General features: G+C 39.9%; 2 protein-coding genes across 5 annotated transcripts; one reads left to right on the forward strand and one right to left on the reverse strand.

The window, feature by feature from the left end:
- The first annotated feature begins 206 nt into the window (after positions 1 to 206).
- On the forward strand, positions 207 to 13,134 carry ankdd1b (ankyrin repeat and death domain containing 1B). Of its 3 annotated transcripts, none has more exons than XM_072664764.1 (15): positions 207 to 817; positions 3,233 to 3,333; positions 4,090 to 4,188; positions 4,797 to 4,895; positions 4,987 to 5,091; positions 5,439 to 5,543; positions 5,737 to 5,835; positions 6,619 to 6,717; positions 6,796 to 6,951; positions 7,859 to 7,957; positions 8,725 to 8,823; positions 8,925 to 9,020; positions 10,580 to 10,781; positions 12,045 to 12,172; positions 12,265 to 13,134. In XM_072664764.1, exons 1-15 carry the CDS (start codon positions 646 to 648, stop codon positions 12,271 to 12,273), a joined length of 1,668 nt encoding a protein of 555 aa, XP_072520865.1. In that variant the 5' UTR covers positions 207 to 645; the 3' UTR covers positions 12,274 to 13,134. The 3 variants fall into 3 exon arrangements, with proteins under 3 accessions (XP_072520865.1, XP_072520863.1, XP_072520864.1); XM_072664762.1 differs by having other exon boundaries at positions 215 to 817; positions 12,045 to 12,176; XM_072664763.1 differs by having other exon boundaries at positions 217 to 817; positions 6,853 to 6,951; positions 12,045 to 12,176.
- On the reverse strand, positions 12,319 to 20,145 carry poc5 (POC5 centriolar protein homolog (Chlamydomonas)). Of its 2 annotated transcripts, none has more exons than XM_072664761.1 (13): positions 20,048 to 20,145; positions 19,580 to 19,663; positions 19,357 to 19,504; positions 19,177 to 19,278; positions 18,917 to 19,086; positions 17,831 to 18,007; positions 17,530 to 17,634; positions 16,554 to 16,733; positions 15,876 to 16,041; positions 14,694 to 14,842; positions 13,882 to 14,001; positions 13,555 to 13,731; positions 12,319 to 13,063 (listed from the first exon to the last, which is right to left on the reverse strand). In XM_072664761.1, the coding sequence occupies exons 2-13, from the start codon at positions 19,661 to 19,663 to the stop codon at positions 12,917 to 12,919; spliced, it is 1,725 nt and encodes a 574-aa protein (XP_072520862.1). In that variant the 5' UTR covers positions 20,048 to 20,145; the 3' UTR covers positions 12,319 to 12,916. The 2 variants fall into 2 exon arrangements, with proteins under 2 accessions (XP_072520862.1, XP_072520861.1); XM_072664760.1 differs by having other exon boundaries at positions 18,917 to 19,089.
- Positions 20,146 to 20,475: the final 330 nt, after the last annotated feature.

The raw sequence follows: 20,475 nt of genomic DNA on the forward strand, positions 1-20,475 counted from the left end.
CACCCGTTTTCTTAAGCAACTGCTGGTCAGTGGAATAATGCAGGTATATAATGCCTTATTGTATAATATAACATGAGTAGAATGTTTTTGGTCAGATTGTGTCTGTAATTTGAGATTAATGTGGGCTGAGGTAGCACTGTTAGGCGAAATGTGTTGAAATATATAGACATTTTACAAAAATAATTTGATAAATTACAAATTTACATATTGTGATAATCATTTGCAAAAATAACACGTCATATATAGGATGAACTTGGTGATTGGACGTCAAGTGGAATGGTAGCGTTCCTACTTGTGGTACTTGTGTGTTGTTATACAGTGTTTATTTAACATATGTGTGTATGATGTAGTCACAACACTTTGTGTTCCCTTATTTGCTGTCTTATTACATTTACTCTGACATCTATAATTCCCTGACCGCCTAATTAAGTCTAAGTCTCAATGTGGAACTTCAGAACGTGTTGTCAGTAAGTCTCCCAAGCCTATCAGTACAATCAGCACTTGGAGAAATTGAAGTGTGCTATAAGAGAGTGTGAGTAAGAGCAAATTTCCTTAGGGTGTAGGCTTCCAAAGCAAACAGACGTAACTGCTTCACAGAGCTCTTTCTGTGTCAAAGCAGTAAGCTTCACCTGAACACAACTCACGATGGCGGACAGAGTTCTAGCTCTGAAAGACAGGATCATGAAGCATCCTATGCTGAAAAAAGAAAACCTCAACCCTAAAACATGGATGAAATCCGAGCATGTCAAAGGTTTCACAGATTTCATCCTCCAGAAGGAGCCTGAGGCAGATGCTAGTTTCGATAATGTGGAGATGTGTGAGTACAAACTGAGATTAAGCAGAAGTTTCATTGATTGTTACAGGTAATGTGTTCATTTTGTTCATTTTAATATCTGAAGGCCATTGCTGTCCACTAACTAAATTTAGTTTAATACAAAAAAAATCCCTGCTATACACGCATTAGACAATGCGCCTGTGTTGACATTTTACTACCAAGATAGCAATGAATATTTTCGCAAGCACCGTTGCTATACGGAAAGCGTAAAAATAGACTGTTGGAGGGTTGCAAGCTAGCAATTAGCATTGCGACGTGCCTTTTGCAGGGTGTAAGATAGGGCCCTTTCATCAATTTTGTAAGCTGAAGGTGAAATAACAACAAATACCAATTAAGTTTTTAATGATTTCTAAAATATAATTTATAGAAATAAATAGAAATGTCACTGTGAGGAAAAAGGACCCCCTATGTCTTAACAGCCGGTATTTCTTCCTTTGGCTGAAATAACCTCAATAAAATGTTTCCTATAAATATCTACAAGCCTCTGACATCAACTGGGAGAACGTGTTTCCCGCTCCTCAATCCACAATTCTTCCAGCTGTGTGATGTTTAAGGGTTTTTCTCGCATTCACATCACTCCACAGCATCTCAATAGGACCAAGATCTAGACTTTGACTAGTCTTTGACTATTCCCGAACTTCCTGTTTCTTTCTTTTAGGTCATTGCTTGGTTTGTTTTACTGGAATGGGTTGGGTCATTGTCATGTTGCATGGTCCACTTCTGCTTCAGTTTTTGGACTTCAGTTTATGGTCTCACATCTTCCTGAAGCTCGCGCTATAATAAAGAATTTATTGTGGGTTCTATGATGGGGAGCTGACCAGGCCCTGCTGCAGCAATGCAGCCCCTATGCGATTTCCACCTTCATGCTTCAGAGTTGATATATATGTTTTTTTTTTTGTGCTCAAGTTCCGTGCTTGGTTTGCGCCAAACATGTCTTCCTTTACTGTGCCCAAATAATTCAACCACAATTATTGTTACTGTTCAAAGAGCATTGTTCCAGACGTCCAGGTCTTGGTCTAGGTGTTCTTTGACAAACTTTAATCTTGTCCCGATTGTTGTTGTTTTTGTTTTTTTTCTTTGACATCAAGGGTTTCCTCCTCGCACACCTCCAGTCTCTTTCTGACGGTAGATACATGCACTTTGATATCAGCTGTACCTACAGACCTACCTGTAGGTCCCCTGATAGCATTTTTGGATTGTTGAAGATGCTTTTACACATCTGGCAGTCTCCTAAATTGGGCTAAATTTGTTAGGACTGTCTGACCTGGCCACGCTGGCAGTATATTTAAGTTTTTCCACTTGTAAATTATTTAGTAGACAGTGAAAAGGATGATTTCGAAGTGTTCTGGGATCTTTTTAAATCCCTTCTCAGACACAGGGAAGTCTTTGGACCTGGCCATGGTGATGCCACACACGTTAACCATCAAGACCAAACCAAAACAAATGTCTGAGATTTAAATAAGACAGGCTTCTCCAAAATCCTCTTTAACCATGTTCTAATCAGCTAATGTTGATTCTAATTTTAGACAAGTGATGTAGTAATAAATTCCTTCTTCCTCAGAGGAAAACTGTATTTCTATTAATAACATTAAATTATATGTATTTTTGATTTATTTTATTCCTTTTTATTTGTATCTGCAGTAGAAGGGCAGACATTTACCTTAATATAAAATTCAATGTTAAAAGATTTATCCACAAATATAAAAAACAACTACTGGACCAAAGTTACATTAATTACTTTCTTTTAAATTAAACAAGCCAAGAACTCTGTAAGAACCTGTATTTTGTTTATCTATCCAAGTACAACATGGGATTCTGGTGAGAAATGTCAACACCAAAAGGTGTCCTCTGTGTATTTGGATGTTGCCATGGGTAAAAACTGGACTCAACAGAAGTATGCTGGTATGCTTTGTTTGCTATGAGTAAATCATTAATGGTCACACAAGACCGCCTCCAAGTAATCCATGATGTGAACACCTAAAACATCTGTTTATGTGCGTTAATAAAAACTTGCCAAGTTTCAGTTTACTTTTAATTCAACATCCATTTGCTGGAGCAATACATCTGTTCATATTCATCTTATCTTAGCCTCTTGAATCTGGACGTAATTCTGAAATATATGAAATATTCAATATCCACTATGAATTAGTCAATGTGTACTATGCTTTATTCTATGGATTAATCAGTAATCACTATGAATTTTTCCGTCTCTAGTATGAATATCTCCACTAAAAATAATTAAACATTACTTAAACATTATTCAGTATCTACTATGAATTTCTCTGTAATTACTATAAAACAAATATGTAATTTATGTCGCTTGAGGGTGGGGAGTTGAAGTATAGTCCAACATGCATCTAGATTTTGTTTAACCTTTTGTTCTTCTCCAATATCCAGTGCTCGAAATTGAGAAAGAGTACATGGAAGCTGCGAAGAGGAATGATGTGGAAACCATGAAGCAGTTAGGAAGGGGTGTAAATGTTAATGCTAAAAACGTGGTAGGTCAATTACGTACTTTGCATACTTTCTAACTACTGAAATTGAAATAAGTGGAGGTGTAAAGTGATAGTAACTAGTTACAGGTACTCTGTTAGGCTACCTTTACTCAAGTACAACTTGAGGAATAGATGGATTTGTATGTTACAGTTCCACTAAACTTTTCCAAAGTATTTTTACTAAACTGTACTAAACTGAAAATCTACTTTTTTTGCTCAGTTACATTTTAGGTAATATCATGAGTCTGTAAGAATTTTTTGTCCTTAAATTCATTCATTCATTTCATTATATTACACTGGTGACGGCAGTGGTATTGCTTTGGATTGGTTTACCTTCTATGTTAGACAAAAACAGACGAATAGATTCTAACTTCAGGGTTTATGCTGATAAATGCTTGATGTATCAAGAATTTACTCCCATAATGACCTGGTATTTTTTTCTATTTTGTGGAAAACTACTCTTGGGTCCTAATTTTACATAAATAACAATCCATTAACTTGAGTATGACCTGAGATGGCCAGCTTTTCCCATCTTGATAAATAGTGTGATAAATATCACTTGGTCAAGAATTCACAGTTTGGCAATATGCCAGTATTTTTTATAATTTTTCTTGTTTTTATTTTGATATGCAATGTTTTTCTGAACATTGTGAGCTGACCAGTTACAGTGTCTGAAGTTCCATACTATGTACACTGAGGGTCCAGAATTGCTTTTATGTCATTGGCCCCTCTCTGAATCTCATCTTTGTTTCAACCCAGCACAATCGAACTGCGCTTCATTACGCAGTGGCCTTCAAAAACGTGGAAGCTGTGGATGTCCTCCTTAGGAGGAGAGCAAAGCTAGACTTACAGGACAAGGTATGGAATAGCAGGTTTCACTCAAATGAGACCAAAACACTGACACTTTCAGGATATATTCGCATAACCATTATTTTGAGTATGAATTATTTCCAAAAAAAGGTTCCAAACAATGCTTCTCAAACTGACCTTCAGGGACTCCTAAATGGTGTAGATCATGGTCTCCAAGTCTCCCTCTGGGATCCACCCTCTTGAAGATTTTTACTCTAACCCTTGTTCAACCCACCCCTGTTCAGCTAATCAAGGACTTCCAAAGGGATCAGATGGGTTGGCCTACGGTTGGATCTAAAGTCTGTAAGAAGGGTAGCTCTCCAGGAGCAGGGTTGAAGACCACTGGTCTAGATTTTTGCTGTAACACAATTTTCAACACATAAGAAAAAAACAAAAATTGTGGGCCATCTGGGATTCCCTGAGAAGAGATTTAAAATGAACCACTGTCGAAAAATCACATTTGATTTTCAAATAAACTTTTTATCCCCTAAAAGGTTCTTTTAAGAAATCGAAAATATTTCCTGTTTTGAACCTTTCTGACAGCTTTATATTAAAGAGTACACAGGCCATTGCAGAATCCACTTGATAGTGTCCTTCCACTTTTATGTTATACCCAGCATGGATTAACTGCCATTCACCTGGCAGCATGGTTTGGCAGTTTGGAAATCCTGAAGTTACTCGTACAAGGTGGGGCAGATCAGAGGATTGAAAACATGGTAAGGGTTGTGATCATCTCACTGCTGCATGTTACTGCATGTAGTTCTGGAAGTCGAAATCTCCTATAGCATGCTGTTATTCTCTCCCTAGCATGGGATGAACATGATGCACTGTGCTGCCGTTAATGATCACACCGAAATTGTGGAGTACATTGTGGATGACCTACAGATGAGAGAACTTGATAAAGAAGACCAAGTAGGACATGACATTTCACACTTTTACGATATTAAGATAAATGCTAATAGCTGAAGTTGAATGGTTGCTTGTGTTGTGGGTCACGGAATTAACAAAAATGACAGAAAATGAATGTCTGTAGGTTACAATCTTTACAAATTTCAAAATTGCTTTCAAAACTGAACAGATCACCTAAAATGCTAGCATGGCTAAAAAATGAATGAAAGTGAGTGTGAACCATAAGCTTGTACTAATGATACCTGTTTTGATATGCGTCATTCATCACTAGCAGTAGTAACACTTCAGTGTGTAAGAGAGTGTTCTTAACATGCACAAATAATTAGGCACTCTTCCTCCATTTGGGTCAGCATGGCAATCGTCCTTTCGCTGTGGCAGCAGAGCATGGATGTGTGAAAATGCTGCAGATGCTGATGGAAGAGCATTACAACATGGCCACCATGGAGGAAAACCAGGTCTACGTCACATGAGCTGTCTACCAACTCTCTCAACCACACTAAACCACCATAACAAATAGGCCTGTAGCTCAGCTGTTAATGGGTGTTTTTTAAAGTGTAGCTCAGATACACATAAAACAAGTGTACGTAAATATACAGAACCGTAAAGTGCGGACTTTGAACCTGTGTTTCTCCACATCTCTCTGGCTAGAATGGCGACACACCTCTGCACCTTGCCGCTAAGAATGGTCAGCTAGAGGCCGTGCAGCTGCTGCTGGACAACTTTGAGATCCGTAATGAAACCAATCACGTAAGAGCTGCAGAGCCTAAATCTAAATCTTTGCAGACCTAAATAGACGAAGTACACTACATGCCCAAATGTTTGTGGACATATAGTTTACTTCATCTCTCTAGGTCTGCAGAGATTTCACCCCTTCTAATAAATGCATTCAGCTACTTTACATTGCATCCTTTGCAGATACAGATGTGCAAATGCACCCACAGCTTGTTTAGTCCTTGTAGAGAAGTATTGGTAACAGAACAGGATTGTCTGGAGAAGAGAAACATGAATGTATTGGAGCTGTGGAGCAGTAAAACAGTGTTCTCTGGAATGACTGTGCTCCAACAAATACTTTTGCTATGAGTTTGGGATAGTTAGTGGTGACCATCCAATATCCTGACCTTACTTATGCTCTTGTCACTAAACGCAATCAATAAACACACATGCAGGATTTTGCTAGTGGGGACCACGTTCTAAAATTACAGAATCATTTGATTGCAGTGATTGCCTCAAAAGGTTGTGAAACAAAATATTTAGTTTAAGGGTACCATCATTTTCATGAGTTTATTTTTTAAAATAATTTTGTTGAAGCATGGTTGAAAAGCAATGTCTGACTTTCATTGTTTATTTTTTTATAGAATTTTTATTTATTATTACTTTACTATACTTTATCATTATTATTTTGTCCATGTGTGTATTTAACTACAGTATGCACCTAAATGTCTATGTATATGCTATAATGCAAACTGTAATTAAATCATTGGATTAGTGTAAATTTGATGTCTTATTGATGTCTTCTTCCTCTGGTCGTAGGCTGGAGAGACAGCATTGTATTTAGCTGCAGACGAAAATCATGAGGAGTGTGTTCTGGCCTTGCTAGAAGCTGGCTGTGATCCGAATATCTTCACTTCGGTACGTAAGAGGTGCCTTTCTTTGACAGAGATAAAGCCCAGATACTTTACATGTGTAAATGTACACTGTTTTGTTAAGTCAACAGATTGGAGGAATGACACTGACTATGACACCGCGGGGTCTGTTTGCTCTCAGAACAGGATCAGCCCTCTGCATGCTGTGAGTGAAAAGGGCTTTGTATCTGTGGTAAAGCACCTCGTTGACAATGGAGCGGACATGAACTATCAAAACCAGGTAAATCACCAACAACTCTGTATGAGAACCCTTTATACTCTCTCTTCTTTTTTTTATGTAATATTGACTGGAGACTCATGACTCACTGTCATGTTCATGTAGCCAGTTTGAGACAAACACAAGCTTTGTGACATGGTGCATTATCATGCTAGAGGTAGCTGTGAGAAGATGAACTGTGCCATTATTGATTGTTATTAAGGAGCCCAAAGTGTGTCAAGAAAACATTCCCCACTCCATTACACCAGCTCCACTGCAGGTCGAGTCTATCTATTCCTGCTGTTGGGGCCAAATTTTGACCCTACCCTCTGTGTACCTCAGCATAAACTGAGATTTATCAGACCGGGCTACTGTTTTTCCAGTGTTCATCTGTCCAGTGTTGAAACTGTGCCCACTGCAGCCTCAGCTTTCTGTTCCTAATGGCAGAAGTGGAGCCTGACGTGGTCTTCTGCTGTTGTAGCCCTTTGGCCACAAGGTTTTGTGTGTTGTGCATTCTGAGCTGCTATTCAGCTCACCACAATTCTACAGGGTGGTTATCTGAGTTACTCCAACCAGGATGGCTAATGACCTCCCACATCAACAAGGTATTTTCATCTGCAGAACTGCCGCTCACTGGATGCACCATTCTGAGTAAACTGTTGTTCTGAGGCTGTTGTGCTGAAATCAGCAACTCTGATTGAGAAATACTCAAACCAGCCAGTCTGCAACCAACAATCATGTTGGCCCTTAGGTCATGATCACATTTTTTCCATTCTGATAGTTGATGTAAAGATTATCTAGAGCTACCGTGAGTTTCAGGCATTGCCTTGCTGCCACATCATTGGCTGATTTAGATAATTGCATGAACCATTCCTAACAAAGTGCTCAGTGAGTGTACTATAATAAATAACAACGTTTTTTACATTCCCAGCACTTGCAGACACCGTTCCACCTGGCAGTAAAGAACTTTTACATTCCGGTGATACACACACTGCTGGTGTCCGGATGTGACACAGATATCACCGATCATGTAAGTTATGTAGTATTACTCTTTCTCTAAAACTGTATACATACACTATATGGACAAAAGTATTGGGCGACCTGCTCGTTCATTGTTTCATCCGAAATCAGGGGTGTTAAAAAGAGTTTGTCCTGCTTTTGTTGGAGTAGCTTTCTCTTAAGTCTCTAATGGCTTTTTACTAGATTTAGGATCATTGCTATGAGCAATATTAAACCTCATTTGTGAGGTTAGTGAGGTCAGGATGTTGGATGAGCATCACACCACCTCATCTCAAACTCTCCAGCTCATCCCAAAATTACTGGATGGAACATCACAATCATTCAAGAAAACACAGCTCCACTGTTCCACAGCTCAGTGCCAGTAACATGTTTTTCTGCTCCAGAGAGTCCTAATCTATAGGCAGTTCTCCATATGGACTAGACAAGCTGTCCCATCAGCAATGGGTGAAACTCAAAGCAGCTAAATGCATTCATTAGCAGGAGTGTCCAAACAGTTTTCTAGCCTCCTACTTATTATTTGACAGCAAGGCTAGCAGTTCAGCAGGACTAGTCTACTAAACAATAGAACTTGCTAGTGCATAAAGGACACTGACCAACTGGACATAGTGCAGCAAACCCAAAATACTGAAGCTGTATCCTAAAATCTTAAATAATCTGGCACTGCTAGTGCATTTTGTCTGTGTGTCTAGATATCAAAATAACGGACCTTTTTCATATTGCTCTTCTCTAGCAGTCTGTTTTCTAAATGTAAGTGTGCTTCTCCACCATCCCCCTTAGCTGGGCCAGACAGCTCTCCACATTGCAGCCGAGCTTGGGAAGGTGGACGTTGTGGAGATGATTCTGAAAACTGGAGTCAACATGGAGATCAAAGACAGGGTATTGTGGCTTTAACTGATACATAGAACTTCACAAACATACCAGTCACTTCTAGCTAAGGATTCAAATTCATTAAAAAACTCTTTTTTTGTAAACCTCAGCAGGGAAAAACAGCTTTGGGAGTGGCGGCCAGAGCTGACATAGTGATTGTCGTAGACATGATAATCAAAGCTGAAAGATATTTCAGCTGGCTAAGAGTGAGTATTGCAAATCTGCCCACCACTAAATTCGTAAATCAGCAAAGTATCTCCCCCCCCCTTCTCCCAAATGTTGTCTAGAAATGTTTGGTGTCTGAAGCTTATTTCTTTAGTTTTTCCCTGGAGTTATAAAGCTAACCTAGATAACAGGTAATAGAAGCTTATATTCGATCATTGCTGTCATGCAAAACCCCTTATGCCAAAAAACTTTCAATGGAAGTCAGTGTAAAAAAGATTTACATTTTAACACAATAATAAAGAACGAATGCCAGATTGACATTATATTAAAAAAAAAGAAAAATGGCAAAATGCATATGTCTAAATCATCATAAACTAAACTGAGATTGTTAAATAAACTCAAACAGAATAAATGTATGCTGCATAGCTAAAAGTAGTTGCAGCAGCCATCTTTGAATTTTGTCTGCACTTTTTTGTACAGGACCTTTCACTGTAAATATTTCCTAAATTTCAACCAGAAAAAAAGAATTACAATTATTACAATACCTGGCAAAAACACTATTTTTCCGGTGGAATTTTTTTTCCGGCTCCCCCTACAGTTGAGAAGTTGAAACTCACCCTTTGAGATGCCACTAAAAAACAGAACATGCTCTGGACTAGCTGACAGATACAGAATTGTCATTAAAAGTGAAAGAAGCATGTGGACTGATGTGGTCAAGTCATTCTACAGGATTTAACAGGAATATGACCCAGGTTACACAATTCTCAGAAGCCTTGTCTTCCCCGCCTCTTCAGTTAAGTAATGTAGTGGATTTACATTTACAGCATTTAGCAGACGCTCTTATCCAGAGCGACTTACAAAAGTGCTTTGCTATTTACCCAAGAAAAACCTTAGCTAGTTAGAATAGACTAATAGTTCAAGATACGTCTAAGTGCAGTTAGCAGCTCATATTTGTCCAGAGTAGCAACGATAGAGATGCAAATTATTCTATTATTATTATTTGAAGCTGTTATTTTTAAGGTAAAAAAGCTACATACCGTTGCTTTAGAACCAATAGCAGTCGCCTACTGCCGCTCACATTCTGGCCATCATTTTGCCCATTTTTATACAGAACAGTGTGTCACAGTGCCAGAAAACACATAGGCATGTCCATTTGAGATGACTTAACGCCTCAGTGTGATTTGAGGTAAGTGTGTGCAGTGCGCCACTCGAAAGAATTGCTGAAACTCGATCACGCAACAAAATGAACACAAACCTTTCTTGGTCTCACCTCTCATGGCCTCAATTACCTTATTTTCGGCGTCATCCGATATTAAATTAGCATGAGGGGTAATGTAATTTTACACTGTAAATGATGCCACACCTAAATGTCACCCCGTCAGATGTATTTTGTTAGAGGGCATGAATGTAGCAGAACAATATTGCCTTTCCAACCTAGGCTGACAAGTGAATAACCTAACTAAGAGGGACTAGCCAGCAGTAATATTGGATAATGTGCCGAGGCACGCTCGTTCAGCACCTGCTTTTTTTTTCTTTTCCTTTTTTTTAAGCATCTCCTGGCCTTTCTCGGAAGCTGACATTATTTGATTACCTTTGTCAGACTAATCCAGGAGCTAACGAGATCCTTCACGATGAATTTCCGCTGACGTTCAAGCTGGACCACCGCAGTGAGACTAAGCAGGTTCGAGGCGTCATGTGGAAGCTGGCCTACAGCCTGCTCAAGAAGAATGAGTGGAAGAAGCTTGCGCAGCACTGGGGCTTCACTGAGCAGCAGGTGGCTGCCATCGAGGAGCAGTGGACAGGTGATGAGGCGAACTGCCCTGGGATGCGCTCTGTCAAAATGGTCAGGTTAACATTAGTATAGCATCAATTGCTTTCTTGGACATATCATGGAAGTATTATTTTTTTAAATATTTAAAGCAAGACCCCTTTTTATTTCCATCTTTCACTGTTTCAAAATAACAAATAAAGCAAAGTGCACAGAAAAAAAGGAATTTTGCAACTAGCAAAATTCTTTCAGTTGTTTTTGGAGGTTTTCAACCATTCTTCATTGCTAATGTCTTCTAGTTCTGTTCTTAGATTCTTGGAGTGTTTTACTTGCACTGCTCTTTTGAGGTCTATCTGCAGGTTTTCTATGACGTTCAGGTAAGGGCACTGTGAGGGTTGTGGTCAGCTTGTTTTTCCAGATGATGTGATGTTTTCTTCCAGAATTTGCTGGTATTTAATGAAATCCCTTTCAGAGAAATGTTCCCCGTACCACTGACTGCAACACAAGCCCAAATCATGATTGATCCACCCTGTGCTTTATAGTTGGAGAGGTGTTCTTTTCATGAAATTCAGCTTTGTTTCTCTCTACATATTTTTGCTTATTCTGTTGTTTTAACCTCATCAGTCCACAGGGCTGGTTTCCAGAATGCATCAGGCTAGTTTGCAGGTTACTTTGAAAACACCGGAAACTGAATTCTGTGGTGGAAACGCAAGAAAGGTCTTCTGACAAAGTGTCGCTGCATAGTCGAACAGTGCACCTCTTCTGTAGGATCTGTTAAATCTTTTTGAAGGGCTATTGCTGTCAAACCCAGGACTGTCCTTTTCATTTCTAGCAATCTTAAATTTTCTCTTTAAGTATAAAAGTCTTCTAGACCTCAAGTGACTCCACTGTTCCTGTTAAATGCCATAAAACAGCTGCCTGAAAATGCTTTGCTGTCTTTTTATGGTCTTCTCCTGCCAAGAGTTTTAATTTTCAGAGTGCTAGGCTGAGTATTAGGAGCAGGTTTGAATGATGATATTTCATCGTATTGTGATTAATTTTGTCAACGTGATACACAATATGCTTTTCTAAGCATATCAAGGATATTGTTAGTGCTTAATATACACCGATTAACTGCAAGTTTCATTACAGACAGTGTAATTAGACTGGTTTCATTAAATGAAATGCAGCAGATAAAAAAAAAAATCTGTAATTACATGTATGGTGATAAATATCGTGTATTGTGAAACAGATTAGCAGAAACACCACCACGTGTCAAAGTACTGATGACCACACTGGGGAATTTGCATCTCTTTAGGTCCGAACAGTTACCAGGAGCACGGAAACCGGATGTTACTAATCTGGCTCCATGGAGTAACTGTGGCACAGCAAAGCCCAGGCAGGGAGCTCTACCAGGGACTCATCGCTGTTGGGAATACCAAGATGGCAGGTACATTTCTTTTCTAATAGATGCTAAATGCATTACATTTCTGTGAGCTCCTAAAGGTAACCACAGTGTCTCCCTTATATAATAACAGAAAAAATAAGAATGGAGGGAGAAGATATAACCGAAAATAACCGCAGATGTGCAATTTCATGAAACCAACAGACAAAGCTTTATTTCACTTGGAGGAAACATGAGAAGAAACTGCTTCAGAACAGGTCCATCTACTCACATTTTTTCACCAATGACTTTGCATCAACACACACACGTACACACTCCTGCTTGTTCAATGGAGATCAACGCCATCCACTCCTACCAACACAAAAGACCACCACTGGACTGTTTGGACATATTGTTCCTCAACCTTCATACTACCGAAAACACTGAGGATAATGATTACATCACACATTAAGAAATGGACAATCACAATCAGACGAACCACAAACATTTAAATAAGATCTAATTTATCTAAAAATGTTGATTGTTCATTAGTTCATTAGTATAAAAATACTTCCTCAAGGTAAAAAAAACATAAAAAAGTAAAAAACAGAAAATCTGGACGATAAAAAATCTTTGTCTTCCTGATCCTCAAAAAAGAACAGACATCTTTGCTATTCTGCAGTTCTAAACCAGGATGTATTGTAGGTCACTTCTGTGCAACACTCAAGTACTCTAATACCTCATTTGAATACCCGTGTTTAATTCAAGTTCACATGAGACAGAATGAGGAGGGGGGCGGGGTGGTATTAGTCCACAACTTTGATCGAGTGGATTTGAAAGGCAGAGGAGGAGTGTCCTCTAGGCTGGCCGGAGGAGCTCTTAGTGCTGGACACAGTCTGACTCTGGAGAGCAGAACGAGGAAACTTGGCTGCTGTTGCCTGACCAACGGTCAGCTGGGAAAGAACAAGACAAAAGTCAGAACAAATGACAAGCATTAAAACCATAGCTATTAATACAAAAGACAGTCAGCTATCTCATCTGCTATCTCATTATTGACCCCTTTTAACTTGAGACAAGGTATCATCGCATGACCTGGATTATAGAAATATGAAAGGTATTAATGTTATGGGTGTATGTAGTTATCTAAGACAGGAACTGAAATATGGACCTACATACAGGCCCTAAAGGCTGCAGGGGTAAACCCCAATGTTTGGTTTTGCTCCAAAAGGCCCCTTCAACCCCACCAGACCTGTCCTTCCTAACTCTTATTAGTTAATATTTATTCAAGAGCTATTATTGTTATTTGTATACTAATTATTTATACACTATTACAATATTACAATCTTTTAGTGTAATTTGTTTTTACTGGATAATTCTGGAGCTAAAGGAGTTAAATACTTAAAAAAAAAAAAGAAAAAGAAAAGGACAGGATCGGGTCACATACCTGAGTTACAGGATGGTGTCTTTCCACAATGACGGAGCTCATGGGTGGGACTACACCCATCACATGCAGATTGCTGGAAGGACGGCTTGTCTTGGTTAGCTCAGAGCGCCCAGTTATTCGCGCAGTCACTGTCTTGGAGGCTTTCTGCTGACCGGCTGTTACTATCCGTGCACTGGACTATGAAGATCGACACAAAACCAAATACCAGTATAATTACTTACAGCGCTGGTTGACGTTAGTGCTCATAATGCAGTACCTACAGCTCAGTAATACTCAGAAACCGATTCACTCTGCATCTGCTGGGTAAACCCAGACACATTTTTTTACCTGTCTAAGGGAGCTTGTGCTGCCTCCTGGTGGTACAGCAGTCTTTACCATCATGGTGGAGGGCAGTGCCTCTGCCCGCCTGGCTGCAGTACTAGAGCCAGCTTGACTAATAAACTGCTCCTGCAACACAGCAATAGATAAGAAGAAATCTGAGCTATAAAATAATCTACAGAATCTGTGCCTGGTAGTTATTTTGATATAGACCAGTGCAGAGATACAGATTCTGTCTCTTAAAAAGGGGTAGCTTGCTATTCAAATACTAATTAATACTTAGTACTATGATTTTTTTTTATTCAAAATCTGCTGCACCTTATCCAGTTAAACTTGATTACAAAGTCGATTACACTCTTTATGATAAAATATAGTAGTTGGTCAGTGGTTTTTAAGCAGTGATGATATCCACCATGTTAAGTAAAAGCATAGTGTTTCACAATAACAAAGTTAATTACAATAGGATCAAATGTCATTTTGCCTACCTCTAATTCTTAAAGAACACATTGTTAAAGAAATCATTACATAAATAGAAAAGGAACAACATTTCATAGCATGTCTGCTTGTACAGAATTTCTGCATTTTTGTCAATGTTTTAAACTGTGTGTGTGTGTGTGTGTGTTTGCACATCTGTGTCAGCAATAGGTGCAACTTACTGTATCTGAATGTATTCATTAGAAAGGGTGTCCACAAACATTTGGACAGTGTATATATAAAATGCAGTGAAACCTATTACTGTCTGTAACCATTCTGAGCTCCAGAGAGGAAACTCTCTGTCCTTGTTAAGGCACTGCCCCTGCAGGGTTTTTCAGGTGTCTTACTGATTCGGTGTCTTCTGTATGACCGTGTGAGGGGCCAGGCTGCACGGGAGACTCCATGATAGTTGGGCTAAGGCGTGCGGAAGAGGTGGTCCGAAGTGGACGACTGACCATTGAGCTAGAGCTGGGCTCATCCCCTGAGAATGGAGCATCTTGCACAAGAACAAAAAAGGTTTACTGTGTTTATTTCGTTGCAGTGAATGAATGAATGAATGAATGAATGAATGAATGAATGAATGTGAGCAAGAGTGAGTGAGCACATGTATCCCAGCACCTATTATGGGTTCTGAGTGACCATTTAGAAGTCAGAATGCAGGTAAAGTGGAATGAAAACTTTCTGAGCTGCTCAGATGAATCCTCAGCCTACATATATTTATTCTCAGTTAACATAACAGTTCTCATAACAACCTATTATTAGAGTTATTCATGCCAAAACGCTGAAGGTAAAATTTAAAAGACAAAACAAAAAGGAAGAGGAGGAAAAAAAAAATAATCAGCCTACTTCAATTCACAGAAAAGAATGGCAGCAGTGGAGGAGGGTGTTATTTAAGTGCTACCACTCACCACTTTAATACTCAGCCTCATTCCTAAACAAGATTTGACTGAAGAGCGTACAAAGGACAGCAAGTTCTACAGGCTGATTGAACAGTGGAGTCAATAGCCTATTTCAACAGCCACAGTACTGATATTGAACTGTGCCTTATTCTATGGTCTGCTTATTTCCTATATGGGAGATTGACCAAACCAACTTGAGGCCAGACCATCAGCTTTAATTAAGATGTAGGATCTATAAAACTAAGCTCACAGTGTTCCTATAGAACTATAATTAAATCAATAAACTGTATCCAAGACACCTCTGAAAGGAAACTTCCTGCACTGTTAGCATTTATTGTATGCAACGTGTTGAGTAAATGGGGGAAGACTACACCATTTGGCCAAAGTATTGGGACACCTGCTCATTTATTGTTGCTTCTGAAATCAACTGCCCAACCCATCCCAAAAGAAATCAGTACAGACAACTAAATGCTGGGGGGGGGGGGGGGCTTTATAACCCTCTAGCCAAAAGGTTCATGGTTATCTACTCCAGATACAGTGCTGCATTAGTCAAGACTCAAATATGTATTTATTTGCTGATTATAGATAGAATGCTGTACTACCGAACAGTAGAGTAAAAGCTTAGCTTACCGCGCTCCTGTCTGCCTGCTTCCCCAGTCTGAAACATGCTGAGAGCCTCAATGTTGAGAGCACAGACACCACGCATGAAAGCCTTCTTCATAGATTCTTCATAGCGTTCTCTCTCTATGTGCAGTCTTTGGATCTCAGCCTGGGCTTTCTGCAGGGTTTCCACATGCTGGGAAACACACAGATCGGAGAACCTTCAGTATTCAATATCTTTCTAGAGTTCTAGAGCATTTTACTTATCATTTATAAAATCTGAGCAACCAATAACACTAATGCAAGGTTAACTAGTAATTACCACTGACATTTTTAAGAACCTGAAGTCGGTAAGTGGGCGGTAGGGCTGAAAAAGAGGGGAAATAAATTGTGTATTGTTTAAATATTCCACTACTACACCTATATAAAAAGGTGCTATAAATGGTTCTTTGAGCAATGCCATAAAAAAACCTTTTTATTAAAGAGATCTGTGAGTGTTGATGCATAAGGTTTTTAACCAACTTGTGTAGCAACTCAGTGTGCTTTAAATGATGTAATTTTGTATATCATAATTGAGTCATTGTACTGCCAGATTTAACAGAATCTGAATGATGATATCTAGAATAATATATCCCTCTCAAGGCCTGTCCACATTGAATCTTTTATGAAAAAATACCATGTATAATGGTTCCAATTATGTCCTCTTACCTCCAGCATCTTAGCCTCATAGTCTGCAGACAGCTGTAGGCAGACATCCTCAGCTCGAGCTTGGCACGCTCGCTCCACCCTTTCCCTCCAGTCTCTTTCGATGAGCGAGTGCCAGGCAGCCCATACCTTCTTTTTCAACTGCTGCTGGTAGTGCTGCTCTGCCAGCTTACGCCCCTGCGCCTAGAGGCCAGAGAGAAATACCCAAAAAATGGGGTAACAAATGAATGAACCCCACCTTCCACCCACCCCCACCGAAGAGCTCTAATCCCATTTTAGACCAGAAATTTAAACCACTTTGGTTCACAGCAGTTCCAAACCGCTCATGGAAGCAATGCGTGTCCTTTGCAAAAATACTCCCCATTGTCTGAACTGATTGGTTTTTTTCCAGTAACAAATAAGTGACACGAATGCTGAAAGGAAAGGTGATTAAATATAGAGTAGCCGACTGACCTCAGACAGTTAATCCAATAAAAACAGGATAAACTCTTTTTAATACCCTTGATTTTGGAAGAAACTATTAAGGAGCAGGTGCCACAATACTTTTGTTTATATACTGTAGATCAGAACATGTTTGAACAAAACATGTCTAAATATTACTGAATTGATGTGATCATACTGAATATTAGTGCAGAATGAATCACATCTTGGTGGGTGGGTCTTAGCGTACAAAAACAAAAGTGACAAAGTATGACTGTTTACTCTTTCCTGAAGTTTTAATTGCATTAAAGTCCGTACTGGAATTTTGACATTTACTGAGACAGAAGGCCAAACACAGAGGTAAGGAATTAAACAATCCCTCAGACAGACCTCAAAGCAAAAAAAAAAAAAAAAAAGCAGACGCTGTCCAAATCATGCAGAAATATCTCTACAAACCATGATATAAATAAATAACCGCATTTGAAAGGGTCCTGGCCCCCTAGTCTGTGTGCCACTGGGCTGTCAAACTGCTCTACTGTGGCCTTGTCGTCTAACTCACCTCTTCCTTGGCAGCGCAGTGCTTGATCCTCCACTGTGTGAAGCTCCTCATCAGCTCCGTCCTTTCCCGCTGCCTGTCAACCGCCCGTGTAAGGTTCACGATCACCTGAAATGGCAAAGAGAGATGACGGACAGGATTTGAGAGCATTTACATACCCCTCCTATTACAGATGCATGACGATAGCAGTAGATCTCTGATGTAAACAGTACTTCTGGTATCTTTGCACTTTTGTTTTTGCACATTTAGTACCATTATATTTAAGTATAATGAGCCTTGAATCTGTGTCGTTGGGCTCACACACCTCGTCTTTTCTCTGATTGGAGATCTGGTAGGTATTGAGCAGGTCTTTGAGGCTGTCCATCTCTGCATTAATGCCTGCTACATGAGCAGCATGTTTTTCTCTATCCTTTTTCATCTCCAGTCTGTGCTGCTCCACAAAGGCCAGTTTCCATTTCCGGAGCTCCATCATCACATTACTCTACAAAAAGATGAAGCATTATCTACCCAGGCTTGATCCTCAAGGTAAACAATGTGAAAAATGGGCAGATTTAAAACACTGGCTTAGTTTGATCTCAATTATCTGATCTGAAGAGCAAAGAATTCCAGTTATGGTAAAATCATTCACTTTTCTCCTGGCTTTAATACAAAATGTGAACCTAATCTACTTTGCTACATCTGGTAGAGTCCACAAGTAATAAACAAATACAATTTCTGCAAGTTTTATAAATTAACAAATGACTACCGGGTTAAAGCAGAAAAGTGGGAAATTAAAGCTTTAATCTAAATGCATTTACACCAATCAGCCATAACATTAAAACCACCTGCCTAATAGTGAGTAAGTCCCCTCCCCCCCTCTGTGCCACCACAGCAGATCTTATCATTGGACACATGGACTAGACACCTTCAGAAGTATCTGGCAGCAGATCTTTTAAGTTGTGTAAATTGTGAGGTCTCAGATTCTTTACCTGTCATTAATGTTACCTGTCATTAATGTTATGGCTGATCAATGTACATCAATAAAGTGAATGGATGATAAATACTGATTGCACTGTATTGTATTTTATCCGGTGCAACTGGTGTTCCTTTGCGTTTCCCCCCAAACAAAGCCCTCCTGCTGGATCTGTGTGACTCACAGACATAGCTGATGTCTGATTTTCCCTGGCAAAACACTTTTCCAGGTCTGTGATGCAGCAATTTTTGATCCATTTTTGTTTCAAAAGACATAGTCAGCGAGATACTAGTAGAGTGATTTACGCGATCAAGAACAGTCCACTTTTTGGTCCTGGAAAAACTCCACAGTTGCTATCAGTTTTCGGTCATTGCCAAGTAATTGGAGACTGCAATGTATGTATGACCTTAACAAATACATATTTGAGGAAGTTCAGACCTTCAAATTGTTGCTCCAGATGTCCAGAATGTTCTCCATCTGATTCAAGTTCTCCTCAGAGATAAAAATCTCAGTCAGTGACGTGAACACAGGATCTGGACTGCTCGGCCCAGATCTGTCCGATCCAGAGCGTTTCTCTGACTCTCCTTCAGACCTGGATGCCATCTCCTCTACTGAAAACAATGCTATACTCACTGACAAATTCAGCAAACGTTCTCATGCCTGGTACTGAATACATCAGTTGTGTGACGCAAGTTTACCTTCAGAAATCTGACTCTGTGGTCTGACTCCTAACTGTGAAGTAGCCCTGGCTGAGGTAACTTCATTTCCAGCTGCAGACCGTCTCCCATTTTCTGCAATGTCTGAGCGCCAGTATCAGTTAGATGTTAAAACCACATGTGACTTTCATCTGAATCAAAACAGCGAGGGCAGTATCTTACCTTTACGCTCCTGAAGTCTCATACTATTCATTAAACCTGAGCTCTGGGCACTTTTGGGGGTGAACGTGGTGGTCATTAGCTGTGATGGAGGACTTGGCTCATACTTTGGAGTGACCACAGCAAAGCGAAGCAGTTCTTCATACTCATCCTAAGACATAAACACGTGGAGAGTGAGACAACACAAGGCAATTCTACTCCCGTGAAGAAAATTCACTTCACTCACTTGAAGTTCAGAAGACACTGAGCTGCCTCGGTCTGAGTCCCTTGGTAGGGCTGGACTGTGGAGCTCTCCTTCATCTGAGGACATCTGAAATAGCAATATTCATATTCATGCACATGAAGTTTCTTATACCAGCCATCGATTGTGCTAGTGGTATTTAAATGTAGCAGAGAGAGACAGCATCTTGGCTAGCTGGCTAAAGTGAGTGACCGATGCTTTTCAGCACTAACCAACAGTTCTGTGGTGGGACAGACAACCCCACCAGCATCTCCACCAAATCACCTCGCGTGTCTACGGTCTACGATATCTAGCTAGCACTAGCTCACCTCACATAATAACAGACAGCACGCTAGCTAGCGGACGCACGTAGCGGCTCCTGCTAGCTGGCTAGCTAGATAGCTAAGTAAACGGCTGTGAGTAGTTCAGCTGGGGCTGTGGTTACATTCTTGAGAATTAACGTACTTTTCATACCTTTGTTATCTATAGAGGCGATTTAACCGAGCTTGCTAGCTTCCCTTCCTCTGCTTCTCACTTGACAACACAAGCGCAGACTTCAGACCTGGCCGTTTCAAACTGTTGAAAGCGGAGTAAGGCCGAATCGGATTGGCTCAGATTTTCACCCACCATTGAAGCGCTATTCTGATTGGAGAGTGCTCCGTTGCCTCGGTAACGGAGACGCGTCGGACCCTCATACAATGGACGGACTGGTAACGTAGGGCTGTTCCTCACCTAAACCACACAGCCAGCAGACTTACAACCGTACTGGGATTTAACAGCCCGGACATTTATTTCATTTGCGTGGCAATTCAGCAGATGCTTAACGTTGTAATTTATTTGTTCAGGTCTTCAAAACTGACCGTAGTAATTGAAGAACTGTATGGGCGGATGTTGACAAACAG

The sequence above is a fragment of the Salminus brasiliensis genome, chromosome 20 (genome assembly GCF_030463535.1).
Source record: "Salminus brasiliensis chromosome 20, fSalBra1.hap2, whole genome shotgun sequence".
In the NCBI taxonomy this organism is placed as follows: domain Eukaryota; kingdom Metazoa; phylum Chordata; class Actinopteri; order Characiformes; family Bryconidae; genus Salminus; species Salminus brasiliensis.

Coding starts and splice junctions, on each gene's coding strand:
- ankdd1b (XM_072664762.1), top strand. CDS start 646: ATGGCGGACAGAGTTCTAGCTCTGAAAGACAGGATCATGAAGCATCCT. Junction 818..3,232: donor TTTCGATAATGTGGAGATGT/GTGAGTACAAAC, acceptor TCCAATATCCAG/TGCTCGAAATTGAGAAAGAG. Junction 5,092..5,438: donor AACTTGATAAAGAAGACCAA/GTAGGACATGAC, acceptor CATTTGGGTCAG/CATGGCAATCGTCCTTTCGC.
- poc5 (XM_072664760.1), bottom strand. CDS start 19,663: ATGTCCTCAGATGAAGGAGAGCTCCACAGTCCAGCCCTACCAAGGGAC. Junction 16,042..16,553: donor ATGAGGCTAAGATGCTGGAG/GTAAGAGGACAT, acceptor TGTGTTTCCCAG/CATGTGGAAACCCTGCAGAA. Junction 14,843..15,875: donor AGCAGGCAGACAGGAGCGCG/GTAAGCTAAGCT, acceptor TTCTTGTGCAAG/ATGCTCCATTCTCAGGGGAT.